The sequence below is a fragment of the Bos grunniens genome, chromosome 24 (assembly GCF_055505025.1).
Source record: "Bos grunniens cultivar Pamir isolate PY7600 chromosome 24, Bosgru_T2T1.0, whole genome shotgun sequence".
NCBI lineage: Eukaryota > Metazoa > Chordata > Mammalia > Artiodactyla > Bovidae > Bos > Bos grunniens.
The window spans coordinates 9,269,135-9,295,234 of NC_141188.1; the positions used below are offsets into that span (position 1 = coordinate 9,269,135).

The 26,100-nt window shown below is 39.1% G+C and overlaps 1 protein-coding gene across 2 annotated transcripts in view; it reads right to left on the bottom strand.

The window, feature by feature from the left end:
• DOK6 (docking protein 6) overlaps positions 1 to 26,100 on the bottom strand; it is a 406,877-nt gene that overhangs the window by 229,154 nt on the left and 151,623 nt on the right. For both annotated transcript variants that reach the window (XM_086372198.1, XM_086372199.1), the window contains exon 3: positions 7,118 to 7,232. In XM_086372198.1, the coding sequence (XP_086228324.1) occupies positions 7,118 to 7,232 (115 nt within the window). The remainder of the gene's footprint in view (positions 1 to 7,117; positions 7,233 to 26,100) is intronic.

Below are 26,100 nucleotides of genomic sequence, written 5' to 3' on the forward strand. Positions count from 1 at the left end.
CTGTAGCCCACCGGGATCCTCTGTCCATGGGATTTTACAGGGAAGAATACTGGAGTGGGTTGCCATTTCCTTCTCCAGCTGCTGCTGCTGCTGCTGCTGAGTCGCTTCAGTCATGTCCGACTCTGTGCGACCCCATAGATGGCAGCCCACCAGGCTCCGCCATCCCTGGGATTCTCCAGGCAAGAACACTGGAGTGGGTTGCCATTTCTTTCTCCAATGCATAAAAGTGAAAAGTGAAAGGGAAGTCGCTCAGTCGTGTCCAACTCTTAGCAACTCCATGGACTGTGGCCCACCAGGCTCCTCCATCCATGGGATTTTCCAGACAAGAGTACTGAAGTGGGTGGCCATTGCCTTCTCCAGCAGATCTTCCTAAACCAGGGATCGAACCTGAGTCTCCTGCATTGCAGGCAGATTCTTTACCATCTGAGCCACCAGGGAATTTCACTACTTAAATGCAAAACAATTGATATCTTCCTTCTAACTGGATAAATACCAGCTATTATTTTAAGCTATGCAAACCAGATTTTAACAACTGAAAGTCATATTTGACTATGAACTGAACAATCATCAGAATTTGTTAGTTGTTGTACTAGCTTACTTTTATCAAATTAAATTTAATACTACAAACTTGAAAACTTCTATAACTTGGGGGCCATACTTGAGGTATAGAACCTTTTTGAGGAGACTTTCCTTCATTCTTAAGCAGAAATTGAACCCTATAATATTATTATCCTATTATTATAACTGCAATTTAATTACTATTAAGTAATCTACATGGTTCAAAGGAGTTCTTAATCAGAAAAGGGGAATTTAGAAAAATCAAATAAAAAACATTTTTGGTAAAATAACACACACATATTTTATTATAATATTAATGAATAGTAATTGGACTTTATAGTAGTCCAAGAACATATTTTACTCCAGTGCGTCTAAACCTTTAACGCAGATGTGTAACCAGTTCATTTCTAATGTTCACAGGTCCAATGCCACAGGTGGGAGGCAATACAGGTTTTGCAATTACATATACAATAAAAATGTTAGTCAAAAATGGCTTAAACGTGTGCCTATTACCTGTCAATCTAAATTTAAGAATGATTTTTGACTACATCCCTTTTGGACTTATTTGTGGGAGGAAAGAGTACTGGAAACCTGAGAAGCAGAAAAAATCATAGAAAATCCTCTGGAAAAAGATGTCTTCTTAAAACAGTATAAAATATAAGATATAGGTATATTTTACTGACAAATATAAAGAATTATAGGGAAAGACATTATTTTAAAATATAATATTTTCTTAGAAAGAAAGCTATAGGATTTGGAAAATACAATGTGAATAAACTGAAACAGGTATTAACTGATATCCAGGTATTCTAGGTACAAGGTATTACTTGTGAAAAAAATTTTAAAATTTTAATGATAAATATATCAATATATTGGATTTGGGTTTTACACAAATATTTTTCATTTTATTGGGGGAGAATTTATTCAATTATGAATATTCCATTATATATTATGAATGAGAGAAATTATAAAAATAACTGTATTACAGAATAAACTCAATGCTTCAAGTAATTAGGAAATTAACTAGGTTGTTTAGAATTTAAATATTATTTGTTCTAAATAAAGGAGATAACTTTCTTTTCCAAATGAGATAACTTTTCAGATTTTCATATACTGACAAAGACATAGCTGAGTTGCTTTTTCCTTTTCTCTTTTCCTTAATGAAGATAACAGAAACTATTACCCAACCTCTGGGTTTCCAACATTTAAGCAATCTGCTTATTCACTGGAAGGACTGATGCTGAAGCTGAAACTCCGATGCTTTGGCCACCTGATGCTAAGAGCTGACTCATTTGAAAAGACCCTGATGCTGGGAAAGATTGAAGGAGGGAAGAGAAGGGGACGACAGAGGATGAGATGGTTGGATGGCATCACTGACTCAATGGACATGAGTTTCAGTAAGCTCCGGGAGTTGGTGATGGACAGCGAAGCCTGGTGGGCTGCAGTCCATGGGTTTGCAAAGAGTCAGAGACGACTGAGAGACTGAATAGAACTGAAGCAATCTGCTCCTTTAGTCACTAGGAAATGAACATACTCCAAAAAAATAAGAATGAGCAAAGGCTCTCTCTTCAGGGAATAGCAAATGCAGAAATTTTCATTTGTATTCAAGACTGTATTACTCACAGTAGTTACAGCAGACCTGGTGGGCCGTGGTGATTTGCACACACACCCAGGACACTGATCACCATCCCCCACTCACCATCACAACACAGAGCAATCTGTTACTTGGCAATATAAGCAATTTTTTCCCATGGGGCAGTCAAATTAATCTCTCAAACTTGTTTTGAAAAAGGAGAATGATAAACATATCATGATAACAAAACTCAAGTATACATTTTACTCATTGACTAATTCAACAAATGTTCCTTAGCATGGTGGTGGGGGAATTTTTGTGGCGTGGGGGAGAAAGACACCAGAGTCATGTTTTCATTGAGGTTAAAATCCCACAGAGCAGAGAGATTCTGAACAGAGTACATGAAATCCAAGTTCCACTGCTGTGGGGGCAGGAGGCATGCCATCCTAAGCTGAGGGTGGAAGGAAATGGGGCGGTAACTGGGTGAAGTGTGTGTGAGGGTTCACTAGGCTGGGGGAGCCCGTGCAGGGACCACAGGTTAGGAAGGGCCAAGACGCCCATATGACTGAGTGCACACGTGTCTCTGTGCTCGTGAATCATACACAGGCTGCACAGGTACACATTTAGATTTATTTTTGTTGCTTGTTGTGATTACTGTCAGTTTCTTTATAGAATATTAGGATATACCACTTCCTATTTCTGCAATGCTCTCTCTACTCTGTTTTTAACTTAAAAATACATCATCATCTAGATGGCTGGTGGGAAACTGCTATGTAACACAGGGAGCCCAGCCTGGCACTCTGTGATGACTTGGAGGGGTGGGATGCGGGGAGGGGAGGGAGGCTCACAAGGGAGGGGACATATATAATTATGCATGGCTTGCATTGTTGTAAGGCAGAAACCACCACAGCATTGTAAAGCAACTTTCTTCCAATTAAAATATAAATGAAAAAATATATCATAGATGACCTTACAGATAACTGATATAGATCTAATATTTTATTGCAAATTTTACTGAGATAATTGTAGATTCACACATAGTAGTAAGAAATACTACACAGAGATCCTGCGTATATTTTGCCTGCTTTCCTGCAGTGTATTTTGCAAAAGTATACAACAACATCATAACCAGGAGGCTAACGTTGGAAGACCACTGATTTTATTCAGATTTCCTCAGTTTTACTTGTGTGTGTATGAAGTCTGACACAATTGATCACTCGTGTGGGTTTGTGTGTGCACCACCATCATCGAGATAACCACTCAGTTCCAACAGAAGCTCATGTCACCCTTTTATGACCACACAGTCCTGCTCTCTGCACACCCAACCCCCTCCCTAACCTCTGGCAACTAAAATGTCCTGCATTTGTAAAATGCTTCCTTTCACAGATGCTGTATAAATGAAAACACAAAGTGTATAATCTTTTGGGACTGACTTTTCTTCACTGGGCATAATTCACTTGAGATTCCTCCAGATTGCTATATGTATCAAATGTTTGCTCCTTTTTACTGTTGAGGAGTTCATGGGGTCGGTATACCACAGTTTGTTGAAGCATCTCTGGGCTCTTTCCAGTTTTGGACTATTATGAATAAAGCTATTATGAGCACTTTTTGTACAGGTGTGCGTGTGTGTGTGGAGTATGTTTTTTTTTTCTTCCTGAGATACATGTTCAAGAGTGAAATTGCTGGATTGTGTATAAATTACATATTTAATTTTATAAGAAGCTGCCACCCATTTTCCAGGGTGGCTGTACCACGTGACATTCCTACCAGCAACGTATGAGTGATCCAGTGTTCCTGAAACCATACGAGCATTCAGTGGTCTCACTAATTTTTTTTTTTTTTTTTAGCCATTTAGACAGATGCATAGTGTTGTTTCCTTATGGTCTAATTTGCATTTCCCTGATGACTAACTTTTCAAAAACTTCATGGCTACATTCACATATGCATGTGCCTGTGCTAAGTCACTTCAGTCGTGTCTGATTCTTGTGACCCCATAGACTGTAGCCCGCTAGGCTCCTCTGCCCATGAAATTCTCCAGGTAAGAATACTGGAGTGGGTTACCATGCCCTCCTCCAGGAGATCTTCCCGACTCAGGGATAGAACCCATCTCCTGTGTCCGCTGCATTGGCAGGCAGATTCTTTACCATTGCGCCACCTGGAGCCCTCACATATGCATAATTTCATACAAATGGGACAGTCTGTATGCTGGATATTTTTCTCTGTTCACTGTATTTTCTTACTTTTCCTTTTTGCTTGCTGATTTTACCCATCTTCCTTTCTATCCCACTTCATTATCATCTCCTCTCACCTAGAGAATGCTTGTGAAGACCCACACTCTTTCTCTCACTTTTTCTATTACCAAATGTGATTATTCAGTACATACTTCTCTGCTGGTTGTTTTGCCTGAAGAACTACACTTCACAAAATGCCTTTAAGTTAATTGGGTTATTTAGAATTCTTTCCAATGATTGTATAATATTTCATGATAAGGATATACTATGATTTATTCAACAATTTTCTTGATAGGCATTCAGCAATTTTGTTATCATTACACATAATGTATAATACACCAAATATGTTCCCCAAAAGGTTCACTGAGTCAAGGGTATACATGTTTACAACAGCAGTTGTCAGTTTTCTTGAAAAAATAATTGAAACAATTCACATTCCCACTAGCCATTATGACAATACAATTTTATCTGCACTTTCATTCCAAATAAATGTGAGAGCTCTTTTCAATCTTGACTTTAATCTTGTTATTTTGATTTTCACAACTCTAACTGCTTTTCAGTGTAGTCTGTTTCCATATAATTTTGTCATTTTAATAAAAGACATAGACTACTGCATCTTAGTATCTATCTAAAAAACATAACTTCCAAGGAAAAGTACTCAAATTCCTTATCAGTTTTTAAGTACTTCCTTTTTTCCCACTGGCATGCCATGAAGTTAAGACAATTTAAAAAAACTGTGCCATGACTTTTTAAACATTTTTACTACCATCTAAAAGCAAACTGTTACATTTACATATTAAAAATGGTTTAAAAAATAATACCCTCAAATTAATCATAATTTAAGCTAGCTGAAAACTCTCTGCAAGAATTCCACACAAAAGCGTTCTTCACTTTTACACTTAGATCTTGCCTCAGCCTCACTGTCAGGAAACTCTTCTCTTGGAATTTAAGGCCATTTTCTTTGAGTGAAGAGACCTTCATTTCTCAAAATTCTACCATGAATCCACCACCAATGACAAAGTATTTAAAATCTTCCAATTTCAGACTTGGGGTTTACAGCTGTGAGCCTAAATTTCAGAATTATGGCAGAAACCAACACAATGTAAAGCAACTGTTCCCCAGTTAATAATAAATAAATTAAAATAAAAAAATAAATTTCAGAATTATGTAGAAACATGATTCAATATCCTTCTTATCTGAAATAATAGCCTCCAATATTGTCTCTGTACCCAAAACGCAACTCAGGACAATTAAAAACTGTAAAACAACAGTGAAAATTGAAACATACAAACAACAGAGAAAATGATCTTTTATCTGTTTTGGAAAACTAGTTTTCTGGGAGTTATTAGATTTAATCTAAGACATTATTTAAGAGCTCAGAGAAAACTGAAGTGATCAAGTAGCAAGACAGTGAACAAGAAGGCACAGATATTAATATATGATTATTAACGGATATTAATATATGACACCAGCAAGGCTGGGACAGGTTCTATTATCACATGGGGATTTATATTACCAGAAAGACTTCTATTCAACCACCACAAAAGTCAATTCTAAATGATGAAATGAGGTCAGATGGCAAGTGAAGAAAGTATATAAAAAGGATAAAGGCATTCAAGGAAAGAGGAACACTTTGACACATTCTAATTCAATTTAGCAAAACTAAGATAAGTGTAGGTGAGTAGGTGTGAGCAATTTATTTAGGCAAAGTGACCTTATCAGTCTTGAATAATATAATCCAGTAATAAGTACACCTATAAACTTTAACTGTAAATACAGAAGGTTTACTACCTTTTAAAAGTTACTTAACAAAGCATCTCCTAAAAGACTTAACCATTATTTTAAATTCACATCTTTCAAAGACTTAGTGCTTTCTGCTTCCATCCAGTATAAAATGAAAACACCATTCCATTGAGAAAAATCTTTAAAAAACTATAATAAGCCAACTAATATATTACACAGCACAGGGATTCCAGGGCTTCTCTGGTGGCTCAGCTGGTAAAGAATCCACCTGCAATGGGGGAGACCTGGGTTCAATCCCTGGGTTGGGAAGATCCCTTGGAGAAGGGAATGGCTACCCACTCCAGTATTCCAGCCCAGAGAATTCCTATGACTGTATAGTCCATGGGGTCACAAAGAGTCGGACACGACTGAGCGTGTGTGTGAGAAAGTTTCACTTTCACTTTTCACAGGGATTCCAAAATGAGAAACACTGAGTTCCAATGATTAACTGCCTAGTGTCTCAATAATGTCAGAGTGCTTTATGAACTGGGATGCTAAAATTCAATCTGAAATGTACTTAACTTGTAATACTAAGGATCCCTGAAAGCAACCAATTGCTCACAGGTCTGCTCTGGAGTGTCTAGGGACCGTGGCTGTGCCCTTGTGCCACACTCTTACACTGTTAACGCCTTACCAACTGCCTCCAATGGCACTTGGCAAGAACCAGAACACATGTCAGGAGCTTGCTCTAACAAACACCCCCACAGGCATTGTTTGCTTAATTCTCCAAGCTTGAACGGAAACCTCAGAAGTCCTCAGACCACCTGGGAACAAAATCCAGACACAGCCAGATAATAAACAGGCACCGATAACATCTGTAGCAACAGAGAGACCAAGCTTACTAACAGTCTTCCACAGCACATTCTCCCCACAATAAGCCATGCAGTTCATAGGTGGATCTTAATGCATCTGGGCTATTGTCTCAGAAGCAGCTCCAGGTTTTCAAGCTGGAAACAGGGCTGTGATTACTTACCTGATTCACAGGCAAATGTCTTTGACGTTTCATCATGAAAGATAATTGCCACTGCATGCTTCTTTGTCTCTCGAGGCAGCCTGGTTATATTTTTGATGTTGTGCAGTTCAGTTACCTTGAACAAAAAAACAGTTTTAACTTAGCATACAGTACATGCTGTATGCTGGGTGCTCACACAAAATGATCCATTATTATTGTCCTAAGTCACTTTCCAATGGATATTTTTACTTGTTTCTAATTAACAGGAATCAAATACCATGCAGAATGAAAACAAAAAAGTTTTTCGATGCCATCAACTGTGGTTATTTTCTTTGCTCAATTTTGAAAGAGTCTAAAAATTATGTAGAAGAATAACTCTGAAAGCAAGGACTCCTGTGTTTTTTTAAAAATTGCATCTTTTACAAACAATAGCCAGTACGGCACACAGAAGATTCTCAATAAATTTGCATTAAATATTTATTGGATTTAACATCTCAACTGTCTCCTAAAACCCACTCATCATGCAAGTCCCTGGTAGAAATGCAGTCTAACTGACACCTGTCAATCAGCAGACTGTGGCTCTAAAATTCTGGAAACATTACATATAAACAATGAACTTCCTTCCCAGCCCAAACCACACAGTGTTCACGGACCCTTATATTCCTGCTCGCCACCCGGTTCTCTCACCAAGGCTCATTCGTGATTTATGGACCCAGGTTAACAACTCTACTCTTTTGGCAACTAATAATTTTATTGAACAAGTATTTTAGCTCTCAATTGTATGGGTACAAGGCTTTCTGCTGTAACTTGTGCATTTTTATTTCTCTCCACAGTCCCTAGAAATGAGCAGTTTGTCTACTTCCTCACTTACTCTGCAAATACAACTTTACAATAATAATGTTGTGTGAGTTCATTTCCAAAATGCACTTCTCAACATGCTACTTCAGTATTTCTTCTAATAAAAGATCCAACAGGTTCGTTTTCATTTCCATCTATATAAATACTTAAAAACTTCTCTTTAAGTTTCTTTGACCTATGTGCTATTGAGAAATACATTGTTCACTCTCCAAGTATTTCAGAATTTTCTAGCTATTTTCTATTACTGGTTTCTAGTTTCACTGCATTCTAGTTTAATTTCATATAGTAGAGAGAAGGTACGCTACGGTTTCCGTTTTTTTTTAAATTGGTTATGTTCTATAGCCCAAACTACTGTTCAAACTACCGCACAATTGCACTCATCTCACACGCTAGTAAAGTAATGCTCAAAATTCTCCAAGCCAGGCTTCAGCAATACGTGAACGGTGAACTTCCAGATATTCAAGCTGGTTTTAGAAAAGGCAGAGGAACCAGAGATCAAATTGCCAACATCCGCTGGATCATTGAAAAAGCAAGAGAATTCCAGAAAGCCATCTATTTCTGCTTTATTGACTATGCCAAAGTCTTTGACTGTGTGGATCACAATAAACTGTGGAAAATTCTGAAAGAGATGGGAATACCAGACCACATGACCTGCCTCTTGAGAAACCTGTATGCACATCAGGAAGCAACAGTTAGAACTAGACATGGAACAACAGACTGGTTCCAAATAGGAAAAGGAGTACATCAAGGCTGTATATTGTCACCCTGCTTATTTAACTTTTATGCAGAGTACATCTTGAGAAACGCTGGGCTGGAGGAAGCACAAGTGGGAATCAAGATTGCCAAGAGAAATATCAGTAACCTCAGATATGCAGATGACACCACCCTTATGGCAGAAAGGAAGAACTTAAGAGCCTCTTGATGAAAGTGACGGAGGAGAGTGAAAAAGTTGGCTTAAAGCTCAACATTCAGAAAACTAAGATCATGGCATCTGGTCCCATCACTTCATGGCAAATACATGGGAAAACAGTGGAAACAGGGGCTGACTTTATTTTTCTGGGCTCCAAAATCACTGCAGATGGTGACTGCAGCCATGAAATTAAAAGATGCTTACTCCTTGGAAGGGAAGTTTTCACCAACCTAGAAAACATATTAAAAAGCAGAGACATTACTTTGTCAAAAAAGGCCCATCTAGGCAAGGCTGTGGTTTTTCCAGTAGTCATGTATGGATCAGAGAAGGCAATGGCACCCCACTCCAGTACTGTTGCCTGGAAAATCCCATGGATGGAGGAGTCTGGTGGGCTACAGTCCATGGGGTCGCTAAGAGTCAGACATGACTGAGCGACTTCACTTTCACTTTTCACTTTCATGCATTGGAGAAGGAAATGGCAACCCACTTCAGTTTTCTTGCCTTGAGAATCCCAGGCACGGGGGAGTCTGGTAGGCTGCCGTCTATGGGGTCACACAGAGTTGGACACGACTGAAGTGACTTAGCAGCAGCAGCAGCAGTGGCATGTATGGATATGAGAGTTGGACTATAAAGAAAGCTGAGCGCTGAAGAATTGATGCTTTTGAACTGTGGTGTTGGAGAAGACTCTTGAGAGTCCCTTGGACTGCAAGGAGATCTAACCAGTCCATCCTAAAGGAGATCAGTCCTGGGTGTTCATTGGAAGGACTGATGTTGAAGCTGAAACTCCAATACTTTGGCCACCTTATGCGAAAAGCTGATTCGTTGGAAAACACCCTGATGCTGGGAAAGATTGAGGGCAGAAGGAGAAGGGGACGACAGATGATGAGGTGGTTGGATGGCATCACTGACTCAATGGACATAGGTTTGGGTGGACTCCGGGAGATGGTGATGGACAGGGAGGCCTGGTGTGCTGCGGTTCATGGGGCTGCAAAGAGTTGGACATGACTAAGCGACTGAACTGAACTATGGCCCAGAACATGATGCATCCTGGTAAGAGTTCCATGTGAGCTGAGAAGAGTGTGTATTCTGCTGTTTGATGACATACATGTCCATTACATCTAGTTAATTGATGGTGGTGTTGAGTTCACCTATGTCTTCACTGATTTTCTGCCTGTTGGATCTGTCTACTTCTGAGCAAGGGGGGTTGAAGATGCTAACTATGACAGTAAGTGCATCTATTCCCCTCGTTCTATCAGTTTCTGCCTTATGTCGTTTATTGATCTGTTGTCAGGTGCACCCAGATGTTATGTCTTCTTGTAGGACTGACAAATTTATCAATATGTAATACTTAATAAAAACCCTTGCTTTGTAGTCTGTTTGTCTGAAATTAAAACTTACTCTTGTTTTCTTTCGATTAATGTTAGTATAGCATATCTGAAGAGGAACTAAAGAGCCTCTTGATGAAGGTGAAAGAGGAGAATGAAAAAGCTGGCTTAAAACTAAACATTCAAAAAACTAAGGTAATGGCATCTGGTCCCATCAATTCATGGCAAATATATGGGGAAAAAGTAGAAGCAGTGACAGATTTTATTTTCTTGGGCTCCAAAGTCGCTGCACACAGTGATTGCAGCCATGAAATTAAAAGTCACTTGCTCCTTGGAAGGAAAGCTATGACAAACCCCAGTGTTTTAAAAAGCAGAGATTCCTCTTTTTGACAAAGATACATAGGGTCAAACCCATGGTTTTTCCAGTAGTCATGGACAGATGTGAGTCAGTCACTTCAGTCGCTCAGTCATGTCCAACTCTTTGCAACCCCATGGACTGCAGCACGCCAGGCCTACCTGTCCATCACCAACACCCGGAGCTTATGCAAACTGATGTCCATCAAGTCGGTGATGTCATCCAACTATCTCATGCTCTGTCGTCCCCTTCTCCTAATGTCTCCAATCTTTCCCAGCATCAGGGTCTTATCTAATGAGTCAGTTCTTCACATCAGGTGGCCAAGGTATTGGAATTTCAGCTTCAGCATCAGTCCTCCCAATGAATATTCAGGACTGATTTCCTTTAGGATTGACTGGTTGGATCTCCTTCCAGTCCAAGGGACTCTCAAGAGTCTTCTCCAACACCACAGTTCAAAAGCATCAATTCTTCAGTGCTCAGCTTTCTTTATAGTCCAACTCTTATATCCATACATGACTACTGGAAAAACCATAGCTTTGACTAGACAGACCTTTGTTGGCAAAGTAATGTCTCTGCTTTTTAATAAGCTGTATAGGTTGATCACAGTTTTTCTTCCAAGGAGAAAATGTCTTTTAATTTTATGGCTGCATTCACCATCTGCAGTGATTTTGGAGCCCAAAAAGTAAAGTTTCTCACTGTTTCCATTGTTTCTCCATCTATTTGCCATGAAGTGATGGGACTGGATGCCATGATCTTATTTTTCTGAATATTTTAAGCCAACTTTTGGGCTGAGTTTTAAGCCAATTTTTTTCACTCTATTCTTTCACTTTCATCAAGAAGCTCTTTAGTTCTTCTTCTCTTTCTGACATAAGGGTGGTGTCATCTCCATATCTGAGGTTATTGATATTTCTCCTGGCAAACTTGATTTCAATTTGTGCTACTCTGCATATAAGTTAAATAAGCAGGGTGACAATGTACAGCCTTGGTGTACTCCTTTCCCGATTTAGAACCAGTCTGTTCCATGTCCAGTTCTAACTGTTGCTTCTTGACCTGCATATAGATTTCTCAGGAGGCAGGTCAGGTGGCCTGGTATTCCCATCTCTTGAAGAATTTTCCACAGTTTCTTGTGATCCAAATAGTCAAAGGCTGTGGCGTAGTCAATAAGCAGAAGTAGATGTTTTATGGAACTCTCACTTTTTTGACAATCAAACAAATGTTGGCAATTTGATCTCTGGTTCCTCTGCCTTTTCTAAATCCAGCTTGAACATCTGGAAGTTCATGGTTCATGTACTTGACTTGGAGAATTTTGAGCATTACTTTGCTAGTGTTTGAGATGAGTGCAATTGTGCAGTAGTTTGAACATTTTTTGGCATTGCCTTTCTTTGGGATTGAAATGAAATCTGACCTTTTCCAGTCCTATGGCCACTGCTGTGTTTTCCAACTTTGTTGGCATATTGAGTATAGCACTTTCACAGCATCAAATTTTAGGATTTGAAATAGCTCAACTGGAATTCTATCACCTCCACTAGCTTTGTCGCAGTGATGCTTCCCAAGGCCCACTTGACTTTGCATTTCAGGATGTTTGGCTCAACGTCAGTGATCACACCATTGTGGTTATCTGGGTCATGAAGATCTTTTTTTGTACAGTTCTTCTGTGTATTCTTGCCACCTTAAGGATTCTTGCCATCTCACAGATATAAGAGTTGGACCACAAAGACGACTGAGTGCCGAAGAATTGATGCTTTTGAACTGTGGTGCTGGAGAAGAGTCTTGAGAGTTCTTTGGACTGCAAGGAGATCAAACAAGTTGATCCTAAAGGAAATCAACCCTGAATATCCACTGGAAGGACTGATGCTGAAGGTGAGGCTCCAATACTTGGCCATGTGATATGAAGAGCTGACTGATTAGTTAGAAAAGACTCTGATGATGGGAAAGATTGAAGGCAGAATGAGAAGAAGGCAGCAGAAGATGAGACGGTTTGACAGCACCACCGACTAGATGGACATAAATTTGGGCAGATTCTGGGAGATAGTAAAGGACAGGGAAGCCCGGTATGTTGCAGTCCATCAGGTCAAAAGAGCTGCATGTGACTCAGTGACTGAACAACAACGAAGTATGATTTTCTATATCCACATATTTTTAATTTATAGATGTCTTTACATTTATGGTGGGTTTCTTTATGATAGTGTATGGCTGCATCTTGTTTGATCCACTCTGACAATCCTCATCTTTTAATTGGTGCATTTAAGCCATTGATATTCAAAGTAAATATCGGTGTAACTGGACTAATATATAGAATATTTGTACCTGTTTTCTATTTCTTGTCCCTCTTCTCTGTTTCTATTTTATCTTTCACTCTTTTTTCTGTCTTTTGTGGTTTTAATTGTGAATTTTACATGATTCCATTCTTCCTCCTTTCTAACATGTCAGCTATACCTTTTTTTTTTTAACTTTTTTAGTTGCTGCCCTAGAGTATGAAATATAAATTTACAGCTAATGCAATTCCAAACCACACTATATCAAACTACACATATATCAGAGATATATACATATATATCTACTTATCATATATATATATATATTTATAAATGTATACAAAATCAAAATCATTGTTGTTGATGCTATTTTGAACAAACTGTCACCTGTTAGATCAATTAAGAATAAGAAAAAATGAAACTTTTTTATCTTCACTCACACCTTTTTGATGCTTTTCCTTTCTTTATATAGATCTGAGTATCTAACCTACATTATTATTTTCTCTAAAGAAATAATTTTAACATTTTTTACAAAGTCAGTCTTACCAGCAATAAATTCAATTTTGTTTGAAAAAGTCAATTTATATTTCACTTTTAAAGATAATTTTACAGGGCATATGGAACTCTAGGTTGATGGATATTTTTCATCTTAAAACATTAAATATATTTAGCTCTTGATATCTTAGGGTTCCACATCGTCAGATTCGACCAACCTTGGATTGGGTACTACTTTTACGATCCACGGTTGGTTGAATCCGAGGTTGTGGGACCTGCAGATATGAGACTCAGCTGTGCTTGCTATTTTATGTAAGGGTTTTAGGCATCCATGGATTTTGGTATCCGTGGAGGATATTGGAACTGACTCCCCATTAGATACCAAGAGATGGCTGTGTTTCACTCTAATCTGTTGCTTGTATAGTTTCTGAGGGAAAGGTAAATGTAATTCCTCTTTGCTCATCTATGGAGAAGGTGATTTTTCCTCTCTCTAGTTTCTTTCAGGATTTTTTCCTTGATTCTCCATAGTTGAAAATGCCTAGGTACACTTTTCATTCATTTTTTTTTTTTTTGTGGGGAGCAGTAATCCTGCTTGGGGTTCACTGAGATTCCTGGATCTGTAGTTTTGTGTCTGACATTGATCTGGGGAAATTGTTAGTTATTATTGGTAGAATTTTTCTTTCTTTCTTCTCATGCTGGTACTTCCATTGTGCATATATTATACCTTTTATAGATGTCCCAACAGTGCTTGAGTATTGGTTTTATTTTTACTGTTTCAGTCTCTGTTCTCTCTGCTTTTCAGCTCTGGACGTGTCTTTTTATTTTTTACTTATGGCTGTTCTGGGTCTTTGTTGCTGCACAGGCTTTTCTCTAGTTGCAGCAAGTGGAGGCTACTCTCCAGTTGCCCTGCAGGAGCTGCTCACTGCGGCGGCTCCTCTTGTTTGCAGCACAGGGTCTAGGGCACAGGCTTCAGCGGCTGTAGCACATGGGCTCAGTGGTTGCAGCTCCCGGGCTCTAAAACACAGGCTCAACAGTTGTGGAGCACAGGCTCATCTCCTCAGCATGTGGGATTCTTCCAGATCTGGGATTGAACTCATGTCTCCTGCACTGGCAGGTGGGTTCTTTACCACTGGGCCACCAGGGAACCCTGGAAGTTTCTACTGAGACATCCTCAAGCTTGTAGATTCTTTCATAAGCCATGTCCGGTGTTTACACATTCATCAAAGGCATCCTTCATTTCTGTTACAGTATTTTCTTTTTGGTTCTTTAGACGTTCTGTCTCTCTTCTGACAGTTCCCATCTGTTCTTCATACTGTCTACTTTATCCATTAGCACCCTTAGTGCAGCAATCATAGTTGTTTTAAAGTCCTGGTCTGATCATTTCAACTACCCTGCCTTTTCTGATTTTGATGTTCCATCTGTCTCTTCAAATTGTATATTTTGAAGAGATATTTTCAAATATCTTTGAAATACTATTTGTATTTTTCCTTTTGGTAATGCCTTGTAATTTTTTCTTGGTAGTCATTGATTTTTTTTTTTTTTATAATATTTCCTTTTAAAATCTGTAATGATGTGGACTTCTAGCCTCATAAAATAACAAGCTTATCACTCAAGGTTGCTGTGCAGTCTGTCCAGAGGGGCCCTTATGGTCTCTGTCACAATAAATTTAGTCTATAGTCTACATGCTGGAAAAATTATTTTAATATTTAAAAACTATTTATTTTTCTCTCTCCTTGTCATTATCTCACTTAAAATACAAAACTAAAATTGGTAAGGTAAGTGATTTCAAGTTAAATAAACTAAAAATGGTTTGCTTCATATATATCATGTATAAAAACACCTCCATATGTGTATATATGCATTCATATGTGCATTTATACATATACTGTATCTATTTATTTATTTATCTAAAAAAAACTCATTTTCTCTTCCACGGAAGAAAAATTAGGCACTAGTATCTTAAAGTGTCAGATCCTGGGGAGAAAGATGAGAATTTTTTTGGAACAATGATTTGTATATTATATTTGAAGTACATTAAAGGATACTCTCAACAATAAACTCTTAAATTTTTAAATCATTTGATGATTGATTCAAGTAATAGTTAACCCAAATTTTATTCTAAAATAGTAGATTAAAGATATTTTAAAAAGAGACATTATTTCCAAGTGTTATTAATTTTAAATAAGAAAATGATCTTACTAAAATTAAGTAGTCTAAAAGCAATGAAGATCATGTGTTGCCTAAGAACAGATACTATCCATGTTAGGTGAGTATAAAAGTGATATGCCACTATATAAGATATATTATATATAATATCAAGTTGTGCCAAACAATATCATAAATACATTTATTATTCTGCTCCAAGGCCTTTTCCAAATATTTTTATTTACAAATATAAAAGAATATTGGAACTAATATTGTGTAGGACATCTTTTTTTCACCTCATAGCAAAAAATCAACAGAGCAAATTAATAAACAGCCTAGCAAAATGCAGCAAGCACTAGAGATTTTCTAACTTTTGTGCCTCAGGCAATCTGACAAACAATGTAGTTCAAACGAAGTGTTTGCTCTTCCGTAAAATTCACATTTAGAGATGCAGAGAAGCTCTTCAAGCAGACATGGTTACAGTGGTTTCCGCTACAGTGTGAGGCTTTCTGTTGATCAGTAGTGCGATGCTACCCACTTCAGTGTGTGCCCTAACAAACTGAAGTGATACCAGGAAGCAGAGCACTCACGGGGGCATAAAATCTCACCTCTCAGATTGTCTTGGTTAGGAAGTTCAAGAGTTCTGTTAGATTACAAAATGTTACAAAATCATACCGGAAGATTTTCTAAGGACTTGGTATACCTTTGGAATTTGCATGTATGCATGCTCAGTCGCTTCAGTTGTGTCCGACTCTGCGACTTTATGAACTGTAGCCCGCTAGGCTCCTCTATCCATGGGGATTCTCCAGACAAGAATACTGGAGTCGGATGCTATGCCCTCCTCCAAGGGATCTTCACAACCCAGGGATCGAATCTGCATCTCTTATGTCTCCTGGATTGGCAGGTGGGTTCTCTACAGTTAGCACCACCTCAGAAACCCCTTAGAATCTGATATATCTTTAATTTAAAATATATTTTAAAAATATTTAGAATCATAGCAATTCAGGTCAAGATATATCTGAATCTCTTGTCCTCACTTTTCACTTTCAGTACTAAATGATTTTATGACCCAGTACAAAACTGTTTGCATTTTCTTAGAGGAAGGTAATTTTTAAAATAATATCTTTAAATGCTTTAAAATAAAAAATATTTTTATTGGTCTACAACCTAACAGTGTGACATAAAACTGTGAACTTATTATTGAGTGTGAAATCCCTGTGTGCATGCTAAGTCACTTCAGCCCTGTCTGATTCTTTGCGCCCCCATGGGCTGCAGCCCACCAGGCTCCTCTGTGGGATTTTCCAGGCCAGAATACTGGAGTGGGTTGCTACGTGTTTCTCCAGGGGATCTTCCAGATCCAAGGACTGAACCCATGTCTCCTGCATTGGCAGGCGAATTCTTTACCACTAGCACCACCAAATCCTAGAGCATTTCAATAATATATATCTATAAATTATTACATCATTTAATAATCCAACCCATATTTCTGAAATGTTAATTTTTTATATTGCTCTAGTAGGACAAAACATTAGTTTAATAAGAAGGCATTAAAATAATTAAATATGATATTAGCAGAATTTAATTAAAGGAAAAATTACTTGAAAATAATTCAGGTTGTTCAAGTCTAAGTCAATAAATGCCATAGTCAATAATTTAAAATACTGAGGTCTAGTAAGTGTGCGTAGGTATATAGAAACAGCATGTTGTACACTTTAAATATATACAATTTTAATTTTATTATTTTAAAAAGAATACAGTAACTGGACTTTCTTGGTTACTCAGTAGGAAAGATTTTTGCCTGAAATACAGAAGACGCAGTTTTGATCCCTGGGTCGGGAAGCTCCCCTGAAAGAGGAAATAGCAAACCCTCTCCAGTATTCTTGCCTTGGAAATTCCTTGGACAGAGGAGTCTGGCGGGCTACGGTCTATGGAGAGTTGGACACAACTTAGCGACTAAACAACAACCTTGTTTGGAGCCACTGCCTTGATTCCTGCTGCAGTTTTACCTATTATTGCCTTTGCTCTAAAACAAAGTGAAAATAACAAGAAATATGTTAGTGTTATGATGAAAAGAGTGCTGTCTGCGTGGACAATTCTGAGGTCCACTGTTCCAAACACAGGCTTCTCTCGAGCCCACAACACCTGCTCTGTCCTGAAACTCTGCCAACGTCTATTTTACACACACTCCCCTTACCCCTACTCCACAACTTCACTATTGCTCTTTCTCATCTCAACTATTTCCATTTGTTTTTCCATCTGCCTTCATACCCTTCATCTTCCATTGTCTTGTTCACACTGGTTTTAGACTTATATTTTTAACCCAAACGTTTTATCATGCCCCTTCATTTATCGTGCCTTCAGTCAGTTTAGTCAGTGTTAGACGCTAAGTCATGTCTGACACTTTGCGACAACTGTAGCCTGCCACGCTCCCCTGTCTGTGGCATTCTCCAGGCCAGAATACTGGAGTGGGTGGCCATTTCCTTCTCCAGGGGCTCTTAAACCAGGGATCGAAACTGGGTCTCCTGCATTGCAGGCAGATTCTTTACCGTCTGAGCCACAAGGCATTAAAACCATTTAATTACACCTTAAAATTAAGTTCTCACTCTTTAGCAAGGACTTGATGACTTTAATGACTCAGTTCCTTCCTGGAAATTGAATCTCATCTTTGTCTACATTAACCTTGAACACAAGTTAGTGTCCAGCCATGTACAAAGCCTTTCAGTTGTTTTGAATAGAAATGTGCGCTTTAAACGTGATGCTAAAGCTGAAGCTCCAATACTTTGGGCCACATGATGTGAAGAGCTGACTTATTAGAAAAGACCCTGATGCTCAGAAAGATTGAGGCCAGGAGGAGAAGGGGGCGACAGAGGATGAGATGGTTAGATAGCATCACCGACTTAATGGACACAAATTTGAGCAAACTCCGGAGATAGTGGAGGACAGAGGAGCCTGGCGTGCTGCAGTTTATGAGCTTGCAGAGAGTCGGACATGACTTAGCAACAGTAAAACAACATTCAAAGGTTACAGAGTCTTTTACAGAATAATCTTCTTGGAGCTTCCTTCAGCTTCCTATCAAGCTCACAATCATTTGTCAAGACCAACAAGCCTCCCTTAACCTTCCCTGAATGACTCATGCACAGTTAATAGCCTGTTGCTGACGGTGGTCGTAGGTGGTGTTCCTCAAGCCCTTGACAGTGTGATCTGAATTCAGATGGCTTCCTGACTCATTATGCAATCTGGTTGTGTTCGTACAGTGGACTCAGTAAGTAAATTATTGAGTTGTTCCTTTATTAATTCATGTCATTTATTTATCAATTCTCTACATAACTGGACTTCTATATAGGGTTTTTTTTTTTTTCATTTTAAATATATGCTTTTCACAGTGAAGACCAGTAGATGCCTATTAAGTGATTGGCTCTTTCATATCTGATGAGAAAAGAAAAGATTAAAGATAAAGAAAAGGGTAGCATACAGCTGCACTGGGCTATATGTTCTGAAATGAAGGGCATACTTCTGTGTATCACTTAATAAGACCAAACAAAAGAGAAGCTGCTTCACTTGCAGATGAAAATAGTTCATTAGATTTTAGTCGCTCTACCATTACTTAGTTTGTAGAACTTTCAGGAGGAATCTGATATGGGCTGAAGGGCATAGTGATATTTTCTCCAATTAAGCCCAAGTTTTTCAGAGGGGTCTTCTTTGCATACTTAGCAAAGTTCAGTTCAGTTCAGTTCAGTTCAGTCACTCAGTCCTGTCTGACTCTTTGCGACCCCATGAATTGCAGCACACCAGGACTCCCTGTCCATCACCAACTCCCGGAGTTCACTCAGACTCACGTCCATCGAGTCAGTGATGCCATCCAGCCATCTCATCCTCTGTCGTCCCCTTCTCCTCCTGCCCCCAATCCCTCCCAGCATCAGAGTCTTTTCTAATGAGTCAACTCTTCGCATGAGGTGGCCAAAGTACTGGACTTTCAGCTTAAGCATCATTCCTTCCAAAGAAATCCCAGGGCTGATCTCCTTCAGAATGGACTGGTTGGAACTCCTTGCAGTCCAAGGGACTCTCAAGAGTCTTCTCCAACACCACAGTTCAAAAGCATCAATTCTTCGGTGCTCAGCTTTCTTCACAGTCCAACTCTGACTGTATGACATGTATGACATCCATACATGACCACAGTCCAACTCTGACTGTATGACATGTATGACATCCATACATGACCACAGGAAAAACCACAGCATTGACTAGACGGATCTTTGTTGGCAGAGTAATGTCTCTGCTTTTGAATATGCTATCTAGGTTGGTCACAACTTTCCTTTCAAGGAGTAAGTGTCTTTTAATTTCATGGCTGCAGTCACCATCTGTAGTGATTTTTGAGAACAGAAAAATAAAGTCAGCCACTGTTTCTACTGTTTCCCCATCTATTTCCCATGAAGTGATAGGACCAGATGCCATAATCTTCGTTTTCTGAATGTTGAGCTTTAAGCCAACTTTTCACTCTCCTCTTTCACTTTCAACAAGAGGCTTTTTAGTTCCTCTTCACTTTCTGCCATAAGGGTGGTGTCATCTGCACATCTGAGGTTATTGATATTTCTCCCCGCAATCTTGATTCCAGCTTGTGCTTCTTTCAGCCCAGTGTTTCTCATGATGTACTCTGCATAGAAGTTAAATAAGTAGGGTGACAATTTACAGGCTTGACGTACTCCTTTTCCTATTTGGAACCAGTCTGTTGTTCCATGTCCAGTTCTAACTGTTGTTTCCTGACCTGCATATAGGTTTCTCAGAAGGCAGGTCAGGTGGTTGGGTATGCCCATCTCTTTCAGAATTTTCCACAGTTTATTGTGATCCACACAAAGGCTTTGGCATAGTCAAGAAAGCAAAAATAGATGTTTTTCTTGAACTCTCTTGCTTTTTCAATGATCCAGCGGATGTTGGCAATTTGAACTCTGATTCCTCTGCCTTTTCTAAAACCAGCTTGAACATCTGGAAGTTCACGGTTCACATATTGCTGAAGCCTGGCTTGGAGAATTTTGAGCATTACTTTACTAGTGTGTGAGATAAGTGTAATTGTGTGGTAGTTTGAGCATTCTTAGGCATTGCCTTTCTTTCAGATTGGGATGAAAACTGACCTTTTCCAGTCCTATGGCCACTGCTGAGTTTTCCAAATTTGGTGGCATATTGAGTGCAGCACTTTCACAGCATCATCTTTCAGGATTTGAAATAGCTCAACTGGAATTCTATCACCTCCATTAGCTTTGTTCATAGTGATGCTTTCTAAGGCCCACTTGACTTCACATTCCAGGATGTCTGGCTTTAGGTGAGTTATCACACCATCGTGATTATCTGGGTCATGAAGATCTTTTTTGAACAGCAAAGTTAGGATGAACAAATTAAGGTTTATTGTAAAATGTAAAAATCACCATACTATTATGTTATATATCTTTCCCCTTAGACTAACTGTGGATATTAAGCTATTCACATTCAATGCAGGTTTAACTCACAAGCATAAAACAAATTTTCACTAATTAGTATAAGATAAATAACTGAAAAATCCTGTTTGGTCAATTTTTTTTAAATTTTAAAGTATCTCATCAGTTAACTGTCATGAAAATTGAGATTAGATACTGCCTATTGAGGCATTCAATTTCTTTCTTTAAAGATAATTATATTTTGAAAAGTTAAAGAACTTAACTTTCAGATTTTTTTCAAGTATATTCAAATGAACCAGAATACAAACTGCACTCTTCTTTCTTATTAATCTTACTAATAATTCTTATCTCTCCTGACATTTTACTAATCTCCTATGGTTGTTTTAATTAGGTCAGAGTTTTTATTTTTGGGAATAAACACTTTAGAAGATAGTTTAATAAAATTCTCTTCATTAGGATAGAGAATATTGATTTTCCAGTAAGAGAAAAAGGTGAAAAACTTACTAAAGTTTTAGATTATTTCTATTATTACATGTCAATCTCTTTTGAAAGCCCAAATCCTAAGTGTTCATAATTATAATTTAATTATTGGTGTTACCCTATATATTGTATGCTTTAATATTCTGGTCACAATATTTGAATAGAAAGTGTATAATTGCTTCCTTCCAAAACTTTTGTATCTATTTTCCAATAGCTGCTTCCTTATATTTATCTATCACTGAAAAATATGAAATGTGTACCATTGAAAAAATCAATATAACTCATTTTTTAAGCTCCTTGTGACATGCTTTCATGTTTACTGTGTGACAACACCAACAGGTTCATAATCAATAATCACAAGTTCTGTTGTCAGCTGGCACAGTGGTAAAGAATCCGCCTGCCAATGCAGGAGATACAAGAGACACAGATTTGATCCTTGGGTCGGGAAGATCCTCTGGAGAGGGAAATGGCAACCCACTCCAGTATTCTTGCCTGGAAAATCCCGTGGACAGAGAAGCCTGGTGTGCTACAGTCCACAGGGTCACAAAGAGCCAGACACACCTGAGCATGCACACGTCACTCAAATATTAAGCTATATTGTGAAATGCATCTTCTAGAGAAAATGATTATGGATAAAATTACACTAGAATTGGAATTAATCACCGTTGCTGTCCACTCAGCATCCAGTCCCAGCTCCTTCATTCCGAACAGAATCTGATTTTATTCGTTGTGTGCCCCTATGTCACGTGACCCAAGTACCCCGGCAGGCATTGCTCACTTTCAGTGTCATGGTAGAATCTGTTATTCCTAGGGTTATAATCTCCTTGCTCATGATTAGTTTAAGAAAAACAATATGACCTAAATATAACCAGTGTCTTGTGCACAGAAGTCTTCTGGTGGCTTCAGAGAAATGTTTTCTAATCTGGAGGTAACTGCCAGATGAATTTAGCCCCTTCTCCGGGGGATGCTGTGTTGTCTGGGTGTCACAATTCAGAGATGCTACAACTATCATTCTAGTAGACTGAAGATGAGGGCAACCATACAAATGGCAGAGCAGAGACAGGAAAGAGAGGAAAAAAAAAGAACGCACGTCCTTAATTTTCATTCTTGAGCAAGAATCAAGAATGAACCTACCCTGGAGCCATTTTCTTTTTCTGGACATGCTGTAATATGTGAGCATGCTTGTCTTTAAGTTGTTTGAATTGGGGATTCTGATGCTGGGAGGGATTGGGGGCAGGAGGAGAAGGGGACGACAGAGGATGAGATGGCTGGATGGCATCACTGACTCGATGGACGTGAGTCTCAGTGAACTCTGGGAGTTGGTGATGGACAGGGAGGCCTGGTGTGCTGCAATTCATTGGGTTGCAAAGAGTCAGACATGACTGAGCGACTGAACTGAACTGTTGCTTTCAACCAAAATCATTCTAACTTAACAACACTGAGAGCTGAGCTGCCCTCACTTCACCAAAGGAAACGGCTGTCCTCTTGGGGTGGCCAGCACAAGCTAGAGTGATGACCAGAACCTGATCACACCTTCTGTTTCTCACACTGGTGCTCTTTCCACCAGTTTATGCAATAGCTACTGCTCTGAAATCCATGCTATTTAATAATGGCAAACAATGGCTAATGGGGACGTCATTACAGGAAGGAGAATTCAACTACAAAATTCAACTACAAAAAAGCCTCAGAGTGCAGGGAGGATGAAAGGTATCCCAGAAAACTCTTTATGTTATTACTCCAAAATTATTTTGAAGTTGTCTATTACAGAAAAACAAAACAACAACAACAACAACAAAAAACAAAAAGAAAATCTATTTTCAGGGCTAAGAAATGCAGAACATCAGTACAAAGGAAAAATAAGCACTAAACAGGAAATCTCTATAGCTCTTTCCTCCCTCCCACCACCCCCCATCCTGGTCTCTCTCTCAACATGTTTCACTGACTCTAAAAACAAAAAGGCATGAAACCACTCTGTCAGCTCTAGCATCATTCTCCCTCTGAGAGGCAAAGCTTTGCTACACAGATACTAGCAGAGACACCACAGCTTCTAGGACTTCACTCAGCAGATGCACAACTTTAGATCTTTAAGTGACAGTAATGGGTTGAATAGCGCCCCCTCCCAATGGTATGTCAAGTCCTATACCCCAGAACCTGTGAATGTGAACTCATTTGGGAAAAGGGGTCTTTGCAGGGGTGATTAAGGGTAGGACCTTGAGAGGGGCGCACCCTGGATTCTGTGAGGACACCGGAGCTGATGAGCAGAGTCCTGAGAACAGAGGAGCAGAGGGAGCTGTGAGGCATGATGCAGTGGACACAGCCATGTGCGTGTAGGCTGAATGGACCCCTGGAGCCGACAGAGGCTGAGGATTCTCTCAGAGGCTCTGGGGGTACAGCCCAGCCAACACCCTGACCCTTGACTTCTGATCCTTAGAAATGGGAGAAAATAAACTGCAATTTTAAGACAAATCTGCAGTAGCCTGTTAAGCTAACCTAGGAAACTTACATGATTCAGTTCAGTTCAGTTCACTCAGTCATGTCCAACTTTTTGTGACCCCATGGAGTGCAGCATGCCAGGCCTCCCTGTCCATCACCAACTCCCAGAGTCTACCCAAACTTATGTCCATTGAGTCAGTGATGCCATCCAACCATCTCATCCTCTGTTGTTCCCTTCTCCTCCTGCCTTCAATCTTCCCCAGCATCAGGGTCTTTTCAAATATGTCGGTTCTTTGCATCAGGTGGCCAAAGTATTGGAGTTTCAGCTTCAGCATCAGTCCTTCCAATGAGCACTCAGGATTGATTTCCTTTAGGATGGAGTGGTTGGATCTCCTTGCAGTCCAAGGGATTCTCAAGAGTCTTCTCCAACATGATTACACAGTATTATTTGAATCTGGACAGCCAATTTGTGCTTTAAAGTCAGTTGTCTTGAATGAAGGTAAAATGACAGGAAGAAAGTGACAAAAAATGTGTATACAGACCTATTTCTCTAGTTAGATATTAGTTTTCTAAGAAGCAAAGAACACATATGTACTTACCTTGAGTCACCGAAAGCATAGCTAACATCAGAAAGTGTCTAAATGTAGTTCTTAAAATTGATAGACTCCATGAGAAAAATCACATGGTTACCTCAGCAGGCTAAAAAAAAATAACAGCATTGATACAGTTCAATACCTTTATGAGAAAAAACCCCATAAATATATGAAAAATAGAAAGGGATTTTATTTAAAATTGATTCACCAAAACTTATTTTACTTTATGCACGAGTTCTAGACACAGTCCCTGCCTACTGGAAGCATGGCAGAGGGGCTCTTGATCAGGTAGCACAGGTCCTGGACAGGAAGGTAAGAAAAAGACTAAGAAAGGAGGAGATAGAACTATCCATATTTGCAGAGAATATGATCACTGATATGAAAATACTAACAGCATTCATAGGAAAAAACTATTAAAACAACAAAAGTATACAGCAGTTATCAAATATAGTTAACGCAAGAGACTAGCAGGATCCGTATACACTAACAATTGTTAATTAGAAAAAATTACCTTCACTATACAAGAAAAACTGTAAAGTACCTACGGATTTTGTTGGAGAAAAATTTAAAACTTAAAGAGAGAAGCTAAAGTGAAGTGAAAGTGTTAGCCGCTCAGCTGTGTCTGACTCTTTGTGACCCCACAGACTGTAGCCCACCAGGCTCCTCTATCCATGGGATTCTCCAGGCAAGAATACTGGAGTGGGGTGCCAGTCCCTTCTCCAGGGGATCAGAACCCATATCTCCTGCACTGCAGGCAGATTCTTTACTGTCTGAGCCACCAGGGAAGCCCAAAGTGAAAAAAGCATATTCCATGCCCTTAGATAAATTGCTAAGGTACCTTTATAAAGCAAGAACTGAGCATGTTTGGGAAACAATTGCTCTAACAAATGCTATAACACATGCTATCATGTGATCTGGTGGCAATTTAAAACAAGTGGCATGTTAGTGGTCCAAGAACAAACATGCAGGCAGTACAGAGTAGAGAAATCAGAGAAAAACGTAAGAGACTCTCAAGAGTCTTCTCCAACACCACAATTCAAAAGCATTAATTCTTCGGCGCTCAGCTTTCTTCACAGTCCAACTCTCACATCCATACATGACCACAGGAAAAACCATAGCCTTGACTAGACGGACCTTTGTTGACAAAGTAATGTCTCTGCTTTTGAATATGCTATCTAGGTTGGTCATAACTTTCCTTCCAAGGAGAAAGCGTCTTTTAATTTCATGGCTGCAATCACCATCTGCAGTGATTTTGGAGCCCAGAAAAATAAAGTCAGCCACTGTTTCCACTGTTTCTCCATGTATTTGCCATGAAGTGATGGGACCAGATGCCATGATCTTAGTTTTCTGAATGTTGAGCTTTAAGCCAACTTTTTCACTCTCCTCTTTCGCTTTAATCAAGAGGCTTTTTAGTTCCTCTTCACTTTCTGCCATAAGGGTGGTGTCATCTGCATATCTGAGGTTATTGATATTTCCCCCAGCAATCTTGATTCCAGCTTGTGCTTCCTCCAGCCCAGCATTTATCATGATGTACTCTGCATATAAGTTAAATAAGCAGGCTGACAATATACAGCCTTGACGAACTCCTTTTCCTATTTGGAACCAGTCTGTTGTTCCATGTCCAGTTCTAACTGTTGCTTCCTGACCTACATAGAGGTTTCTCAAGAGGCAGGTCAGGTGGTCTGGTATTCCCATGTCTTTCATAATTTTCCACAGTTTATTGTGATCC